Raw genomic sequence first — 20,185 nt, 5'->3', positions numbered from 1 at the left:
ATAGCACTTTCTTGATCCCTTTTTCTACTATGATGTCTCAGTGTTTTGAATTCTCACAGTTCTTTTTTGGGATACATCACTCTTGGCACATTTCCCCAATAATGTATGTTTCTACATACTTTCCTTCTTCCTCACTGAATGTTAAGCTCTTTTGAAGATACGCCTTACTTATCTGTGCATGGTCCATAACTTATACTGCACTGTGCTGCAACTGTATTAGTACTTATTAGAGGAATGTTCAACTATGATACAGTTATTGATCATTAACATACTCAGATTTCCATAATGGTCTTCCATTGCTTTATGGTCTGCTGCTCTTTTCTATATAGAGTAAAAATAATTTTCTGTTTCTCAGATATGCTATACACATTAATGCCTCATGGCTTTAGACAGTGAGATTCTACTAGAAAGCCCTTCTCAATTCCATTTTCAAGGAATTTTGAAAATGTTTCATGTCTTTATAGGCCCAGGGCAATTTTCACTCCTGGTAAAACCTGTTTTCCTCATGCTCAACAGCATACCACAGCATGGTTAAGAAATCAGCGTAACCTCTGATCATAACCTTTTGTTTTATATTTACCTGATGGACCAATTTGCTCTACCATATTCCCATGACACGTTGTGGAGTTCTTAAGAACAAGGACCAATTCCATGTGCTTTTTGATTCCTGGTAATCATTAGCATGATTGATGCATAATCATACTTAGTAAATCTTTGTTAACTTAAAATAGATTTTAAAGTGTTTATAAAAAATTCCTAGATGATCAAAAGAATAACATGAAGCAAGAGTGCAGTGATAGGGAGATATATAGCAAGAGTAAGCAAAGGAACACTAAGACCCTAGCATAACTGCTAAATAACACACTCACCTGAGCTGAATGACTTTTTCCTCTTCTTCTTCTTTTTTTAAGAGTAATTTCATTTTGTGGTAGTGAAGATCAAGTCCAGGGTCTCCCACATACTAGACAAGTGCTCTACCACTGAGCTACCTCCCCAACCCTCTAGCACTTCACACATGTATAGTTTTCTCATTCTCACCTACTCCTTTCTTCCTGACCATTCTTTGCCATCACTGTAGGAAATAAGCTCCAAACCAAAGCTGGCATCTGTCTAATAGACTATGAAATTTAATTCTATTTTTAAAAATATTATATCTTTTTTGAAAAATTAGCCTAATGACACTTGAAACCCTAAATTGTCTAGACTGACACTGAAGATTAAGACCCTTCTACACAGGGACTACATCTTTTGTCTCTGTGCCAGTTTCTCACAGATCCTGGACCAGAATCTGAGAAAAAAGGCATGTCCAACCAAAATTTGGATGCTATTTATTTTATTTATATACTGGCAAATTTTATTTAGATACTTATAATGACTCACTTCTTTATTTCCTTAAGCAAATATGTTGGAATGAGTGAGTCTATGTTTTATACCCACAGATTTTTGATAAGCAAATTGGCAATACAACGGATTCTAGTTCAATTTAACAAAACATGACCTTGTGCCTTTTCTTCATAGAAAAAAATGGTGCTATACAGCTTAAAAATTCACCTTTTATTTTGACTATTTTATTTCCCTCCTCAAATGTGTGTGTGCCTGCGTTTGTGTGGGTATGTCCAGTAACACCACTCTGAATTTGTGTCATTTTAATATCCGGCTTTACATATGGCAGCTGATAAAAGGTATTTTAAAAGAGGCATGGCACCATCATATTGAGACCAAAAGTTTCATTATTATGAATTTAAAGAAAGGAAAACATTTATTTTTATTATATCTATTTCCTTTTCAAGGAGAATTGATTCAGGGTAATATGTTCAAAATTTATGAAATGTTATGAAACATATATTTAGAGACATTCACATATATATATGTAGAAAAGGTGTATTATAGGCAAAACCCCTAATTTATATCATGCTAAAAAAAAAAGGAGGGAATCATTTATTTCAATAAATGATAAGTACAACCACTCTAAAACACCACCCTTGGTGAAAGCAGTTTTTCAGAGATAGACTGACGTAATTATGTCTAACTTCAGCTACTTACATTTTAGCAATTACTTAAAGAAAAAAATATTTGCTTTTGAATATTGTGTCCTAAAAATGTAACAGCACAAAGTAGCACTATATTTTACATTTATTGGACTTTACTAAGAAAACACTAGTAGTTTTATGAATTCATCGCTGATTATTTTTACATTTAAGTTACTATTAAAAGGAAAGTTGCTCTTTGTGATGTGGTTATAATTTATAACCACAGACAGTCTAAGTTTTTAAGCTAAAACTGTACCTCACCTTCACATATCATTTACATACACTGATTGCTTCCACATGTCTGGCATAAGGTGAAATAGTTTATGAGCATTGTAATACAGCTAAAGCCACAATGAAATAAAATTCATCTTTGTCTAAAGTACTTCAGAAACTTATTCATGCTGGTGCATAAGTGTTTTTAAAAAGAATTCTGTCTTCCAGAAAAATCCTTTAAAAGCCGCCTGTAGTTAGTGTCACCTCTTTTCCTAACGACGTCTAGATTTCCCAGTCTGGTTTCCAAGTGTCTTCTGTTAGACAAAAGCCCCTTTAAGTTACCCTCAACATGTTCTTCATTCTATTTACTAGCTTCAGACTGCAAGTTTATTTTCTTGAGTGACTGAATATCCTCTTTCCTGCAAATGGGTTATTTGCAATCACAGGTGGTTCATAGAATTGGTCAGAAAAACTCAGACTTTGTATCTACAATGTTTCATTCAGACTCAGGGACATATTAAAAGGAATATTGTGTTAATACCTATGTGGATTCAATACTCCTTAAGTTGTCATGAAGGCTGTTGGGTCTTCATGGACCAAGTCATAACAAAATAATATTCAAGCAACCATTACACCATTGGAGAGGATATGTTGTAAGTACAGGAGCAAATAAAACTAGTCATTTCCTGGTTATTTTTACTAAATATTAAATGACTGACTTTAGTTCATGTTGAAAACATAAATTGGAACTTACAGTCTGTGAGATGCAACCAATGCTTTCCTTAAAAAACAGGTGCTTCCTTGCTCCACCTGGTTCCAAAAGTATTCCCAGCCAGAAGACCTAAAAATTAGGTCTCCTTTCATCCAATCTTTAGCTTTAAAGTACACAAATTCTATTGAAGTTACACTTACAAGTGTCTAAAGCAAGAGGCCTGTAATCAGGACACTTAGCTTCACCTAAGTGTAGATGAGGGACTAAAAGCCTAATGCTAGACTCAACTATTTTTTTTCACCAGTTACCTACTTGAAACACTATCTTTTTACAAAGTTTTCTCATATCTTCACTTACTAGCTAATGTTGACGAACTTCATGTTTTTAAACATTTGTGCTGCTATGCCACATCTTTGAAAGTAGCAAATATATGTTCTGATATTCTCTGTATTATCTCTATTAATCTAATTCACAAAAGAAGTAGCTAGAGGATACATACATGCAAATATACCCAGAAGAACAAAACACTGAAATCCATAACTTTTGCAATTTAATTTATGCATAATGTATTAATCTGCCTCACAGAATTGATAATTATTAATTATTTTCTATGCATCATCACTGATTGGGTACCTTACCCATGCCTCATTATTATAGCTATAACAGCTTCCAGTAGGTAGCTATTCTGTAGTATAGAATAAGGACCAAAGGTTGAATAAAATGGTATCAATCCAAAGTCCTCACACCTAGGAAGTGCCAGAGACAGTTCAGTGCTTTTAGCCCTATGCTAAGACTGCTCTTATCCTTGTAAAATTTTTGTTTCAATTGTTGAATTTTAAAACTGTCTTAATTTTCAAAAGGCTAACAATTCAATAATGATAAATAACAATAGTGTACTTTATCAAATAATGTATATTGAAGTTGAATACAGGCACTATCAAAGAATGTGCAATTTTATTATCTTGGAAATATGAAAAGGTAATGAATCTGGTCCACTAGAAAAATCCAGCTAGTACCTCCATCTATATAGAAAAAAGTAAATTATATTTAAAAATACACTGGGTTTTGAACAATGAAGTCTTCATCCATAGTGTATATTCTATATGTACACTCAATATTTAGGCTGAGATCTGCCCTAAAGGAACAAATTACTCTAGCATCACTAATTTCATTTCCTTATATGGAATCTACTTAAAATAGACTACACAGACTCTTTTGAAGTTAATGTCCTGATGTTTATACAGTTGTGAACAGAACTGTCATAGAGTAGATAGTTTGCTCCAATTTGACAGCTAAAGAGAAAAGCCAATAAGATAAGTGTTAATCTTGGTAAGATGAATCGAGAATGGACAAAACAGACATTGTCTCTCACTTGCTAAGTACTTCATGGGTGCCAGAAAAAAAGAAAATCTTTTCTTTTAATTATTTGCTCTCATTTTGTTATATTGAAATGTTTCTCAAGTAGTTGAATGAGGAGGTTAAAGGACAGAGAGAGAGGATGCCTCTGTGTTAGAGTGTGCAAGGAAAATCTTAATTCTGTGCTGAATAGGCACCTTGGGAAACAAAAGTCAGAGATTCTATTGAACATGAAGATCACACAGGGAAAGTAAGAGATTCCATGGCTCTGGGCCAGTGTGTGAAAGCCTAATAGGGAATTGGAATGTAGGAGTATTTGCTTTGTTTAAGCACAGCTTCCAATTACCTCTAGTTAGAATCCAGCACTAAGGAGCAAATCTCTGCATACCAGCCCAGGAGAAGAAAAATATCCATCAAAAGAATTATGAACCCAAACTGTATAGTTAGTCAACATGAAAAAAATAGTCACTCACAGTGCCTTGTTTTCCTAAAATAGAAATATCTTGATAAATGACAGTATGTGTAGGATTCCTGAACAAAAACTCCAAATGTATGCTCTGCCATGAACTTAAGAAAATTTGAAGGAATTAATGTGATATAGAATATTTTTAGATAGGCAGCTATATACTAAATGTCAATCTTTTGTTGAAGTTTAAAATTTTTAGCTAAAGCATAAAACTCTTGGGTTTTTAAACTATTATTTGCTTTTCTCTAAACTCATGATAATATAAGTTTTATGTACATAAAAACAAGCTACATGTCCACATATGAAGTCACTATATTCCTGAAGAACAGGTCATTATCTGAGGCCTCCATCCGATCTGTGGTCATTTGTTTCCGAATCTTACTTCAGCGTCTCAGATGACTCAATAACTCATATAACTCAATGCCTGAAGGCAGACTCCCAGGTCTCTGAATTCCAAAAGCCTTGTTTTGCTCATTCAATTTAAAAAGTTACTATCATCTATTTGCTTAAGTTTAAATATCATAATCTCTACTTAAAAATTCTCTACCATTTATCCATATCTATACTGATTTTTCAGTCTTAAATGATATTTATCCTAATTAAATATTTGATTAATCTATTTTATAAACCTTCAAGTGAATCTGGGTTGTGCCATGTACTTAATTAAGTTCATCATATATATGATCTCACCTGCACTTCTCAGTCCTCTGACCTGGAATGATTATCCACCACCTTTACTCACTTATTACCTAAGCTGCTACATTCAAGAAATATTTAATGAGGGCCTATCATACACAAGACTCTCTAGTTAACTTGACTAGAAATATAAAATGGATACAGAATAATTGAAATGTTCAAAATCTGTGTCTTTTTCTCTCCTAGATGCGAAGTTTCTTCAGGAGAGTTGCCAGACCATGTCTCCTACCCACTGCTTCTTGGAAAGCCTAACCAGAGGAGATACTCAAGTAATGCTTATTGGAGCTGGGGACATTGGTAAACCACCAAAAGGTTGGTAAATGTGTCATTTCATGGAAGTGTTCCCAGGAAGGAAAGGCTGTGGAGAAGAAAGTGCTGTTGTGGGCAGGATTGGGGCTACAAGGTGAAGAAATCCTCATTTTTTCAGTTATTGTCAATCATTGTCTCATACTCCTGGTTGCAGAAATTTCAAACCTGATTGTTCTTTAATTCTCTGAGTCCTCATCTGTGTTTAATCTGTTATCTACCCAAACTAATGTGTCTATATTTTCAACGTGTCTCATCTTCAGCCTTTCTTCCCCATTTCTATTGTCCTTATCCTTATTCAGACCTTTCCTTCCTTATATATGAACAACTTCATGGCCTCCAACAATGCCCTATACCACCTAGACTCAGGTTAATCACTTTAATAGGTCACACAAAGGAGTTTGGGCTTTAATCAGTAGGAATTTTAAATAAGAGAACAGCATAATTAAATTTTGAATTTCAGAAAAAAATTGTAGCTAGAAATAATAGAAAGAAGAAGTAATGATTATAGGTTGCTATTGCAGTAAAGGTCAAGGGCCTGTTCTCACTTGAAAGAACAGGGAAAATTTGAGTGATAAACTCAAGAGGTAGAATCTGTAGGACATTGAGACTAGTTAAATATGGGGTGGACTAGTCAGGAATAAAGGGACAAATAAATGAAATTAAAGTGCCAGGATAACCTCATTAAGAAATTGTCTTATTTTGCTCTACTATAGATTGATCTGTCAAAAATGAAATGAAAAGTTCCTAACTTTCTCTCAAGAGGCACATAAAGGTTTGTTTGTTTGTTTGCTTGTTTGTTTAATTTGGGGGCCTAAAACCTTTTCTCATTCCTCCAGGGAAGAATTAAAAGGATTGTTTTTTCTGAAAGGGTAGCATTAAATGGGAGTTATTTTCAATAGACCAAGAAAATATAGATTGAAGATTAGTAGAGAAGGAAGGGTAGCAGACTCTTTTTTTTTTTTTTTTTTTTAAGGTAATATATTTGAAACCTTGAAAGTAATTGAATTGGGAAATAGGTTCTGATCACACCTTGCACCCTGGAGGAGGAAGAGCCTGAGAGTGGAAACCTACATGTATGCCTGTGGAGGCAAGACCCTAAGTGCTAGGACCTGAAGCCAAGTGATGAGGATTCTCAGTGGAAGGAGCTTGAAAGGTACTCTGGCAACCTCCCAATGTAGCCATACCTGAGAAAGAGCAAGAGAACGAGCTGACAGCAGCAGTAGGCACAGAAGGTGCTCTGGGAAGGTCCACCATAAAGGACAGAACATAATAGTCCTTCTGAACAGCTGGAGACCTGACATCAAGCAAAGGGAGAACCCCTCCCAAGACCTTTGTCACAATCCTGTGATCTGATGGGTGGTATTCCATGTTCCATAATTCAAAATTAAATGTAATATGATTTAGAAAATAGTAATGGTTTTTCTTGTATTTGAGTATTATGGATACACATAATCATACATATATACTAAATATAAACCCACCAAATATGTGTTTCATCATCTAAACACAATTCTGTAAGTACGAGGAATTCTGGAAGTGACTTTTTTTTTTTTTTTCATTTTGTGTTGCAAGATACAATGAATCTACAACTTTGTCTAATATAAATAAGAGATGTTCTAAGATTATATCTGCCTGTTTGTTCTGAAACTAATGTTTTTGTAAGTGAGCCAGAGAAACATACTGAATGATGAAGTACTAAGTAGGTTAAAATATATGCAGTATATAATTTTATATTTAAAGATAGGAAGCATATAACAGGAACACACAATTAAAGGGGCTTTTTATTTCCAGATGCCCATTGTATGAATGTTATAGGTATATTCAAATTAAAAGCAAACATTTTTGTAAAATCAGAACTTCTCTTTTCACAACTTACTAGTGAATTAACAAATTAATGAAATAAAGCAGAATAAATACGAATTAACTAGGAAAACAAGACACCAGCATTCTAAATCACTGTATTTTATAATCTCAAAGAATTACAGTAGTGACACTTTCTACATTGAATAACCAAAATACTTTTCTTTTTTCATTTGATTAGAAATAAGTCCTATTCCTGTATTTTGTAGATATCCAAAGAAGAGGCAGATAAACCCAAATATGACTTTGTGACCTATGTGGAAAAATCCTTAAAAGTATGTGTCACCTGTACCTCTTAACTTCATTTTTAGGCAAATTTAGACAACCACATATTAATTATGAAGTTGTTAGTCTTCTGTGCTGCAGTTTTAAGCCATATTAATTATATAAACTATATTTTTCTGTGAAAATCAAATCACAAAGAAAGTTTTTGGTCATGGCAATCCCCACTTTGCTCTACTTTTGCCTCCTTGCCTCTTTCTTTTCATTCAAGGCCCACCTTCTCTGTCCCCTATTTTAAATTTGTCATAAACTCTTGGTAAATATGATACCATCTTCCTCTGAAGTCCTTCTTATTTATATTATTTATCCAAAAATCTATTCATTTATGAAGAAATGTGATAAATAACTTATGTGACTTGTCTTATACATAGCATATACATAGGAAATACATAATAACTGATTTTTGTAAATAATGTCTGCAGAGTTGGTAAAATGTAGTTTCATTTAATCTACGTCTTGAAGGATATAGTTTATTCTCTTGAGATTTCAAATTTGAAGGGAAAACAAAGCTTCTGACACATATCAGAAAGGTCCTAAATATATACAGCTTGGACTTTACCTAAGGTATAAACAACTTTATTTTTATTTTTCTTGAATATATTGCTTAAGGATTAGGACTTGGCCTACATAATTTTTATAATCATTTAATAGCTATGATCAGTATATAACAGTGAAATTGATAGCTGTTCTATGGTTCTTTCCTGATATTTCTACCTTGTGACCAGAATAACAAATATTTGTAAGAACTTTCTATTCAAATTTGTAAATTTCCTTATTATACAAATGTCAGTCTACAGCCCTATAAGTAGCTTACGGGAATTAGCCTATTATCCTCTCCCACCCTCTCAATTATTTGAGATCAGACTCTTAAACATAGAGTTCAACCTGTATTTTGTATATTCACACTTCAGTCAAATATTCCCTTGGCTATTTCCCATCACATTTACTTTTCTAAGAAAGATATCTGAGGACCAAAAGGCTAAGGAGGGAAATGGGAGATGCTACCAGGCTGTGGGGCAGGAAGACAAGGGAAGAAAGAAACTGAGTTGGAGATGAGGCAGCAGGCGCAGTGAGCAACTGTTGCCCTGGGTAAATGTGAGAGAGGTGGCAAGGGAGGCTCTGAAATGCTGCATCTTAGCAAGCTGTCAGAGAGCAAAGCCAGGATTCTCCCAGAAGTGGGGAAAATGAAAAATAATCACCTGAGCTCCTTCAACAATTATATGTTTAACTTCATTTTGGAGGACTGATTTTTCTATACAAACGTTCAAGTGTTAAGTGTAGGGTTAAGCCAATTTTCTTTGTCTTTCGCCACTATCTGGTTTTAGAATAGTTCTCTCTTTTCGGTATTTGTGTACTGCAACGTAGGAGAAAAGGAAAATCAAATGTGTCCAAAGATAGGAAGTAATTGCTCACCTTGTACCTAGAATCTTCCTGCATATATGTATTATATATTTCACATTTCTGAGGTGTAGGCAAGAAAAGACCCAGATATTTTCTGATTCAGTCTTGGAATAACCTTAGTTCAAAATGAGATGTTGCATGGGGGAGATTCCACTGTTCTCACATTCCTTGTGCATCCTGAGTATCATTGACATATAGCCCCTACCCTTGCAACTAGCAACACTTCACTTTTTATACAGTGCTATAATGTACAATTCACTTAGAATGAATTGATTTATTATAAATTTGCATTCTTCTTGTATCCAAAAGGAATTACGTTCTTTAAAAGGCATATTTTAGATTCAAAAAATTAGATGCATCAACTAAATCACAAAATCAGTTAACAAATAAGTGACTGTGCTAGCCTTTGAGATTATAAAGGTAAAAAATAATACATATCCAGCTTCATGAACCTCACAATCTGGCACCACAAAGATGATTCACAAAGTAGTTTCAGAGACTTAAAGAAGTCATTTGATGTAGTCAATAGAATGGTTTCATTTACTCTTCTGATCAAAAGCCAAGTGGGCGATGTTTTGTTTTACCTAAAGACACATTTATGATTGTGGCAACACATTAATTTCTATAAGTTTTGGTCAACATGGTTTCCTATGCCACATCTTTCCAAGCAAGGGAAGCCTAGAAATGCAGGTTTAATGGCTTATTCAAAAGATGACAAGACCTCCTAAATTTGTGGTCCTTCTAAGTTTTAGCCTAAGCTTGCAGAAAATACTAAGACCAAATCATTCTTATTTTATCAACAGAATTTTATTTTTGCTTATCTTCATTCCCTAGTTCAAGTATAAATTGTATATTTTCTTATCCTGGGTTTGACAGAGTCCAGCTTTGTTACTGTTTGGAAATAGTGTGAGAATTCTCTATTTATACTGATGTTTATGTCTTGGCAATAGAAGGAGATAGTAGCTGGAGACATTCAGACTTATTTATGTCAGATGGGATTTATTGATTCTTCCATATGTTTAATTATGATGATAATTTTAAACAAGTTAAAAATTTAAAAAGTCATTGTTTGAAAATACAACTTCCTAAACATTTTGTCTTATCTTCTCAGCTAGGTACTCTCTAATTACAAATGATAGTAATAATGTGCCACAGGCAGGCTCACTCCTTCCTATAAGCACATGTTATGATTCAGAAAATAAAAATACATGCAACTTATTACACACCTGTATTTGTAATTAGTTTATATACATGCAAAACTGTTCTTCCATCATTCTAATTGTTGGGTACCACTATTTCACTAATTAATTTATTTTCTATTGTTTCTTATTTGTAATGATTTACTTCTTTGGAGTCAAAATGTACCAATAAGTACATGCAAGGAACACATCAAATTCTTTAGCAAATTTCACTTAAGTAATGCATCAGTTTTGTGCATGTCACATCTCATGACTCTTATGCCAGTTTTTCCAAGCACAGATTCTACACATTAATCCATGGGTACGTATCCTAGCAGTCTCTCCATTTCCAAACCAATGAAAAAGCTGTCACAAACGGCTAGTGCCACCTATTAGTGGAAACATAGAACTGCAAATCATGATAATTCCTTTAGATAGCACCTTAGAAATCACAAAAATGTAGAGCCATCCCAATCCTAATTTATGTTTACAACTGCTGGTCTTTATAAAAAAGTTCTAACTCTAACTTTGTTTGGAGGTTGTATGTACAACTTTACTGCAATGGATCATTTTATTATAAACTAATTCATAGTGTTTTGATAGGAGTAATGTTTTATTAGTTTAATATGCAACTTGCCAAATTATAGTATGAGGACTTTGTAAATAAAAATGGTTACATGAAAAAATGAAATGTACTTCAAGTGAAATAGGTGTCTGGAAAAGTCATTCATTTATCCTCTCAATTATCCCATTGAACACTGGTTACATAATTATTGATCCAAACTTTATTTTAATATTGGTAATTTTGGAAGATTTTAGAAAAATTCAAGTATAAATTCTATTTAAGATTTTAGACTTAAAATTTGTTCAAAAGGTATGAGGCTGGGACATTTTGACCTTTTGACCCCAAAGATGTGCAGATGAAGTTTAAATGAGAAAATTTGAGATTATAATTTAAACCACAAAATTTCTTACAGACACTTAAAAGTTGATGATGAATTTAAAATACAAGTTTCTTAAAGCACACATCTGAAAATGTGATGCAAAATTTAATCCAGAATGCAATTGTGTATTCACACTAAGGATAATATCATTTGTAATCAATAGCTTTGTATTTATTTTTGTCAATATGGAGATATATAATCATATTAATTAATCTAATTAAATTTCTTTCTGAAAGATTCTTAAATCAATTCTTTGAAAAAAATTTTTTAGCTGTCAATGGATCTTTTATTTTATTTATTTATATGTGGTGCTGAGTATCAAACCCAGGCCCGCACTCATGCCAGGCAAGTGTATACCACTGAGCCACAACTCCAGCCCTTTAAATTAATTCTTGAGTACAGAATTTAAATATAATTGACCCCAAATTATAATACATTTGTTAATTATGTTTATGTGTGATAATTAAAAATCAAAAACCAAAGCGAGATTAGATATCACAATGTATACATCTATTTATTGGGCTAAATATCTAGGTATTTCACATCATTTATAGTAGTAGACTGCTAATTAACATGAACAGAAAATAAAACATAAAAATTAGAATTAGGGAAATTGTCTATTTAATATTCAGATTTATTTAAAGTAATAAAGACGAATGTCATTATTAAAAGTTAATAGTTTAGAGGCTAATTTTGTGGTCTCAATTAGTTTCCTAGATGCTAAAGTTGACACTGTATAAATTATTATTTCAAAGTCCAATCTGTTTGGCAGCTTTACCAGAACAGCTACAAATTGAGACTTCACTAGCCATCATTTTATCTGACCAAAATTGAATTGAATCATGTTATTTTATGTTCATTTTTCATTATTTTGCCAGAATATACTCATTGATTAGACAAATAAAAAGTTCTAGTGTTCTCTGTGTTTACATTGAAGATTTTAGAATCAAAATCTGATTTTAAAGTTAATAAAATTTGAAAAGGAAAGATCAAGTTAATAAAAATAAGCTAGTTAAATACCAGGTGCCAAATGAATAGTGACTATTTGAGAGAAGAAATTGCAAAGAATTTATGACTTTGTTGCTCTGTGCACACATGTGTGTATGCATGTGTGTGTGTGGTGGTGATCTTGTGTGTGTCATTCCCTCCCCCTACCTTTCCTAGAAAGGTCAATTTAAATGTGAATATCTAAATTTTTAGTGTAAGACACATTCCATTTTTTACTATTATGTGAATAGTTAAGATTTTATCAAAAATTTTCATAGGACTTAAAAGGTCACCCCCAGCTTATTATATATATTTTATATATATATAAGATAAAATATAATTGTCATTTTAAACTAATACATTCATTTGTGAAGACTTTTTACCATAATTCACATCCCGCAGATGCTGAAATTCCTTTTCTCAATTATAAATATAAACATGACAATCTGTATTTTAAATATAATAAAATATATGTAGGTATACATAACTGTACACATATTCATATCTTTATATATGTAGTATATATGAATAAACACTATTTATATAGAAAATACTATACATATAGTGTATATAATTAAACAATGTTTTGATAAAGGTTAAAAAATTTCAGAATAGAAGTCAAGTTTAGTAAATCATTATTCATATTAATCAGCTTTTTTATAAACAATCATAATTTGTTAAGGAATAGATAAAGAAGAAAAAAACTTTTGAAAATTTTACTTTAGAGTTTTTAATTATATAAAATTGTCTTCTAATATCAGAAAACTATACATGAGAATTCTGATTTAATTGGTAATTTCATTCTCACAAGAATTAAACAAGACTCGGTGGGGGGAAATGTCATCAAATGTGAAAAGAAAGCCTGTAAAATGTCTACCCTTTATTTCAGTGTTATTTACCAAATCCTCCCTATGAAGGTAAGGTTAAAATCATTGGTTTAACCTTTGGATTCACAGGATCACCATCACATTGAGACCTGCATTTGTCTTTGATTTCTACTAAAACTGAAGCACACAATGTCATGGGAAAACCCATTATATTGAATGATGGAATATCTGTCATTTGTTTAAAACCCAAAACATATTCATTCTTGTGATTTACATAGATTTTACTGAAACTTCATTGTACCACATATCCCAAATGAAAAATTAAATGATTCTCTACTATTTCATAAGAAAAGTGAAATTGGCTCAGTTTTGTAGAGGAATAAACAGTTATGGGCCAGTTTTTAAAAGAAACAGCTTAACTTTTAGCTTCATTGCATACATTTAAGGAAGGCAAAAGTATCTCTGAGTGAGTGTTTCTTGAGGATAATTTCTATGTGACTGCTGAGATTTATGGAGTTCTCACATTTTCTTCCCCCACAAGGATTCTAAATCAGATTGGTTCAGAGGAAAAGCCAGCATACCCCATTTTTCTAATATTATCACTTCTCCAGATGGTCCTGAGCACATCTATTCAAGTCCTTTTTCCTAGAAAGTAAAGAGGTATCTTATTAGATATGGGTGTACATTCCCTACAAAGGCTGCCTTCTTGTTTTTACTTCTTTTTCTTTCTCATTTAATGTATCAAATCTCTTTCATCTCCTACCAGATAAGATGACCAGGCGAGTAGAAAGTAAGTTCAGTGATTGCCTGAAACTTCATCTTGGCCACCTGAGCAATGAGAGGGTTAATGGTGAATCTTTGAAAACAAGTGACCATGGGAAATGAAGGTTGGCAGGGATTTAACTCTTCATGAGTCCTGCTGGAATATTTTTAAGGGCAATGCAGTTGATGTTTTAACTATGTTTGACATCTCATTAAGGAGGAAAAATAAGTAGCTAAAAAAAAAAAAAAAAAAAAAAAAACCTCTATTATAGTTTAGAAGCAAAGTACTGACAATTGGCTACCAGGTGTTTGCTTTGGCAAAACAAGCTACATGCAGAGACAAAAAGGTAATGACAGACCAATAAAACGACACAAGAAAAACTGCTTGGACCATTCTTTTTATTTTTCTTGTTGTCCATTTCACAGTTTATTTTACCAAACTGCCAAGCTTTTGGTGTATCAGTAGAATTGTTATATAGCTGTGGGACTGTTTTGATTTTTAAAAAAGCACACTAATTCTGATGAATGCCACTGATTTAAAAAAAAAAAAAAAGGCTTATCATGAAAGTGTCCAATATATACATCTTGTCAATGTATGGGCCTGCTTCATCAGACAAGGTTAAAGCCTATGTGCACAAGAAAGGAATAGTTTCATTAAATGCTATCTACCTGACTTGAATGTATAGACAAAACAGGTACTGCTTCTATCATGGAGAATAAAAATCTATTACTATGGAAATAAGATTATTTCAAAATAAGAAAGTGTGATAATTGAATTTTATTTGATTTTAAAATTGATTTTGCAGTTGGACAACTATCTCTTAATTTTATATTTAGAATGTATTTCATTTTTTCAAATTTATTGGTCTAAAATTATAGCATGTAGCCATTCACATCTTTGAGAACTAAAGTTGCATGTAAACTTATACTGAATATAAACTTGAATAAAGTCAACTATTGACTTAAGACTTATTTGATGGCATCTTCTCAAGGAGAGAAAAGATGCCATAACATTATAGGCTATTGAAACAATTTAAAGACAGTTATTAAATAGAAACATAATATATAGATTGAGTTAAGTATTTAATGGATGGTATGCTTTACTTGTATAATAAAAAAATTGCAATTTTTGTTGATGCTTAAAATCTATTCTTCATTGGACACCCAAAACTTATTATACCAAAAATATTTTCCAATTCTCACAGTAAGTATTAAATCCAAATAAACACATTTAATACGTGTTTAATTTCTAATCCAGAGTGTGAAAATTACATCTCTCTTTCCTACTTGAGATCCTCATTCACACTAGAGCATTCAGAAGGAGATGTTACCCATCATGTGAAAATTAAAGATTATATATTCTGGCATAGAGCAGTGTACAGTAGATAGACATCACCACAGATATCCAATAGTTTTCTTTTACCCTATAGGCTAAAATTTTAGCATAATTGAAGCTTCTCACTGCCCCACCCCCAATTCTAGAAATCTAAGAATCATAAGAAATCAGCACCTTAGGGAGCAGAATTACTTGACTGAAAACAGTTTAATCTTCAACTTCATTTCATAATACCAGATTTATATAAATATTTTCTGATATTAAAAAGTATTATCTTGGAAGCATTTTACCATTACTTTGTACCTCAATCTATACAATCTGTCTAAACAAATTTTCTAATGAATATTTTCTTCTAAAGCCTCAATTAAAAACAAGCACATGCATGAAACTGTAACCAAATAAACCTGGGTGTTTGTCTTTCTTCAATTTACACTTTTTTGAAAAGAAGTTCACATAAGTAGCTATGCAACTGCAGAGTAATAGCTCTTCAATTTTCACTGAAGTACATATGGAATTAAATAACATTATATTTGAAAGGCTAGCTTTGCACCAATTAGTCAAATACAGTCTTTTGTACAATCATAACACACTGTGGAAAAACTAGTCTGTTCTCCAGTTTATATTCTCTTGGCAAACCGTGATCTACTGCTTATGTTAAGCATCTGATTGTCAGATTTGAACAAACTGAATATTCATGATGATGATTAACCATTTAATGTCTAAAACTAAGAAAATATAATTCATCATAACATTTATTGTAGGTGAGACATGCACATCTATAAAGAGACATTTTTACATTAGTATTTTTAAAAAATTTTAAGAGAAGTAAAGTCAGAAAAATTAACAGAAGATATGATCATAAGATATACAGATCAGCATGTACCAGGCATGCAGCTCTTCTCTGCAAATGTGATTAAATGTTCTTTGTTTGCATTTAAATTGTCACATATCAAACAGAAGACTTGCTTTTAAAAAAAAGTGTTCAAATCATCTCAGAAAGATACACATAATCACATAGGTTTCCCAGGTTAAACTAAAGGTTTGATGGTTTGGGTTGGGAGGGAGTTCAAGGAACAAAGTGTGTGTGTGTTGATGTGGGGGGGGTATTGAGACAAAGCTAGCCAAATAAAAGAAAAATAAAGATTTACCTTTGTAGGATAATTTCAGCCTTGGCACATTGTTCTTCCCATTTTGATAGTTTGCTCTTGCTGTAAGTAATACTCCCCAGAAAAGACAGACAATCCCAGTGAACCAGCCCATGCTGCAGACGCTGTAGGTCCCTGTGCTGCTTCAGTCTTCCTTCCTGTATTGTGCGGCCAGAGAAGTTCAAACAATCTGGAAACTGGAGGTAACAGGTGATTTAGGTCAGTTTCATTCATAAATGCAGACAATCAAGACCTCATGGCAACACTAACACCTCTTCTTCTGTAGCAGTCACTGAAGCACAGAAACTTCAAACCCTCAAAAAAAAAAAAAAAAAAAAAAAAAAAAAAAAAAATTCGAGCCAGGCACCGGATAATGAGGCACAACTGTTGTGTGGAAAGAGAGAGAGAGAAAAAAAAAATTAACAAGGGCTGCGGCAGTGGTGCTTAAGAAGCAGTTCCTTTTATCTACGTTCCTCTGATAGCCGGTGGCCGACTCTAATCCTGCTCCCTGCTTCATTCGGCTCCGGGGGAAGCAGAATGAAAGGGAAACAGAGAAAGAGAGAGAGAGAGAGAATGAGAGAGAGAGAGAGAGAGAGAGAGAGGAGAGGGGGGAACCGTGAGCAGGAGCAGCGCGGACTTTTCCTGTACACATGTAGGGAGAGATGACACAAGATCCCACAGACAGGTTTTCCCAACACTCACTAGACTGGCTGACAATGGGAGAACAGGCGAGCTCAACCCACTCCCCTTCCCTCCTGTCACACAACACATGCAAAAAACATCTCACAGAGATTAGAGCCGGGAGCAGAACCCTCCAGCGTGCCTGTGAAAGGCATGTAGCTATAAATTTACTTCCCAAGGCAAGCGTTGTTTTATAGCCATTTTTGGGTGCAATTTTGATTAAAAAAATCTGAATTCTGTTACCTACATAATTTACAATTCATGCTCATTATACAATCCTGCTGAACTTGTATATTTTGTGTGTGTGTGTGTGTGTGTGTGTGTGTGTGTGTGTGTGTGTGTGTTGGAGAGAGAAACCTTCTCATCAATATAACTTTAACCACTGAAGGTTTTAAAGCCTTGTTAGAGATCATTCCCTCCTCCCAACAAACCCCTTAGGCTCAACCACCCCCTTCTTCTGCCCCACTGCAATTTCAGTGAAGAAATTCCTAGTAAAGCCCATTTCAACAATCAGTTCAAGACAAATATAGGTCCACTGAGAATTATAAATTACAACAGGGGATTCTCAAAAGGATACTCAAAATTTAAAAACATCCATGGCTTTCCAGCTTCTGGAATGCTCTGGCTAACATTTTTAATGCATCACATCTCATTAATTAAAGCTACATCCCTAGTTTTAGTTTAAAGGGCAGAGGAGGATGACAAAGTTCAAGAAAGTCCCTGCTGAGTGTCAAGGACCAAAATAAAACGAATATTTCTATCTCTTCATGAGCTGGTGAAGGGTCACTAAATTTTCTGGGGGGCACATGTACATGTATTCAGGAAATCATCCAAACACCATAAGTTCTTTACAAAGCAGGCATGTGGTCTGTGGTGTCTCAATTTCCTCTATTTTCTTTCAGTCCTCCTCAAAGCTGATATCCTTACAGGATTTGGGGTTTGCACAAAAGTTAAGAGGAGAGAACTTTTCTTTCGTTAGTACCCAACTTTCTCTACTCTTTCTTTCCTGCCACTGACACCCCCACTCCCAACACTTGATAAACAGGAGAACTGAACTTCAATATTATGGAAATTTCTTGGCCAGAAAGAGAGGGTGAGTCTCACAATTAAAAACACAAACACTTAGCTGCAAGCAGTTTAGAATCCTTACAAAAAATGATCTAAGCATTGTCACGACAGCTTTCATTACTGAACGACTACAGACCAATAGAGAAAAAGCAGTCGGTGTGTGCTCACCCATCCACCTCCCTCTCCTTCCCTCCCTCCCTCCCTCCCTCCCTCTCTTTCCCTCTCTCTTCCATCTCTCTCTCTCTCTCTTTCTCTCTCTCTCTCACACACACACACACACAAAGTCTCTTTCAAAATGTGTTTGTGAGTGTAGGTGGAAGAGGATAGAAAGGGGGAGGGGTGAGGAGAGGCGGGATTCTTCTTTCACTTCACTGAATTGATTTGTCAACCAGATCCTATTGTATTTGTCAGTTTCCACAAGCCTATTGATCAGTTAGTATTGTTAAGAAAATAAAATCCAAAAATAATGTTGATTTTACTGATTCTCACACTTGTTATCCTTAGCACTTTTCACGCTCTGGGCAATGGATTAGGGCTGCAGATGACAAGAGGCCTGTCTGTCTTCCATGGATTACCCTCTACAGACACTCATTCTGCACAGGAATTCATGTCACTTTGGGATTATTTAGAGGAACAGACCAATGAATTATTCTATTGAAATCTCACACATGAATACTTCAGATATTTTAGTTTCCCTGTTTTCATCAAACAGGGAATATGTATATTTTAAATGTCTTAAAGCATTTTTTTTTAAACTATAGTCTTTGTTACTAAAGGAGCATTAGGGTTTTTTGTTTTTGTTTTTGTTTTGTTTTTTGTCAAAACTAAACTGGATAAAGAAAATTTAAAAGTGTATACATTTCACTCATGTAATGTCTAATCTTGGAATATTTTGATGTGTTCCAGGAAAAAGGAAAATTGCAGGTAAATTCAGATAAAAGAGGGTGAGAACTGACTCCCCAAGGGAAAAAGACATTCAATCTGGGTTCTGAACCACAAAATCAGGACAGAGTGATTTCATTTTTGTAAAACAAATCTATAAACTAATGTCAATGCCTGGGATTTGATAGCTCACACATCCCCATATTTACAAACACCTTTTTAAAAATTTGATTTATTTGCATGTGGTATTTTCCAGATCCTTTACATTTTTATCAGCTTTGTATTTTTTCAAGATGCTTGAAAGTCAAATAAATTAATGTTTACGTTTTCTTTTTGTGCAAATTTGTTTTAATTTTAAAATGTAAAAATGGTAAATCCTTCAGGAAAAAGTAAGTGTTCTCACCTGAATAAATTATAAAGTAGTAGAAAAGTTCAGCTACAAAAATAGGTATTTACCTATGATTATAAAAAATGAAGAAAGAAAAAAACTATATACCTGAAAAATACTTACAAAAACATTTGGAATTTTATAGTATTATTGCTTTCTCATTTGACTGATAAGGTTAGCTAAAGTTGTTCTCTAACCTTAAAATAGGAATATTTTTAAATATTCCTCCAAGCACTGGAGAAGTAATTAATCTTAAAATTTTTTTCTCAACTCAGGTAGAAACAAAGTAGGGGTGGATCCAGATGAATGTTTTTCAGAACATACCAGAACATGGCTGCAGCTGTGAAACATGGATTTGATTTGCTCCTCTAGTTTTTTTCTTCTTATTTTGAGAATCTGTGACCTATGTTTAGAAATGATAAGCCCTGCTATATATGCCACCATAACCACTGATTTTCCTGCATCATTTGCTATTTAAAATTCAGAATATTTTACTGATCTTTTAACATTGACTTTTACTTAAAGCATGAGTGAAGCATTCATTCTTCTTCCTAAAAGTATTCTATTTTGAATTATTTTTCTAAGCCACAATCTACATCATGTAATATAATTTATTCTATCTGTAACTGAGTTCCTAATGTCTTCTAACATTTCACATTTTT

The 20,185-nt window shown here is 33.4% G+C and overlaps 1 protein-coding gene across 7 annotated transcripts in view; it reads right to left on the bottom strand.

Moving 5' to 3' along the window:
• The window catches only part of SEMA3A (semaphorin 3A), a 465,420-nt gene that overhangs the window by 178,205 nt on the left and 267,030 nt on the right, over positions 1-20,185 (bottom strand). For 6 of the 7 annotated variants that reach the window (XM_079151726.1, XM_079151725.1, XM_079151728.1 and 3 more), the window contains one exon: positions 16,508-16,701. In XM_079151726.1, coding sequence (XP_079007852.1) covers positions 16,508-16,619 — 112 coding nt within the window. In that variant the 5' untranslated portion in view covers positions 16,620-16,701. Of the gene's footprint in view, positions 1-16,507; positions 16,702-17,206; positions 17,233-20,185 lie in introns of those variants that run through there. The other variant, XM_079151731.1, reaches the window with a different exon arrangement.

Source organism: Sciurus vulgaris (assembly GCF_902686455.1).
Source record: "Sciurus vulgaris genome assembly, chromosome: 8".
Classification (NCBI taxonomy): domain Eukaryota; kingdom Metazoa; phylum Chordata; class Mammalia; order Rodentia; family Sciuridae; genus Sciurus; species Sciurus vulgaris.
The sequence above is the reverse complement of the archived record's forward strand: the minus strand, read 5'-3'. Positions and strand labels throughout refer to the sequence as shown.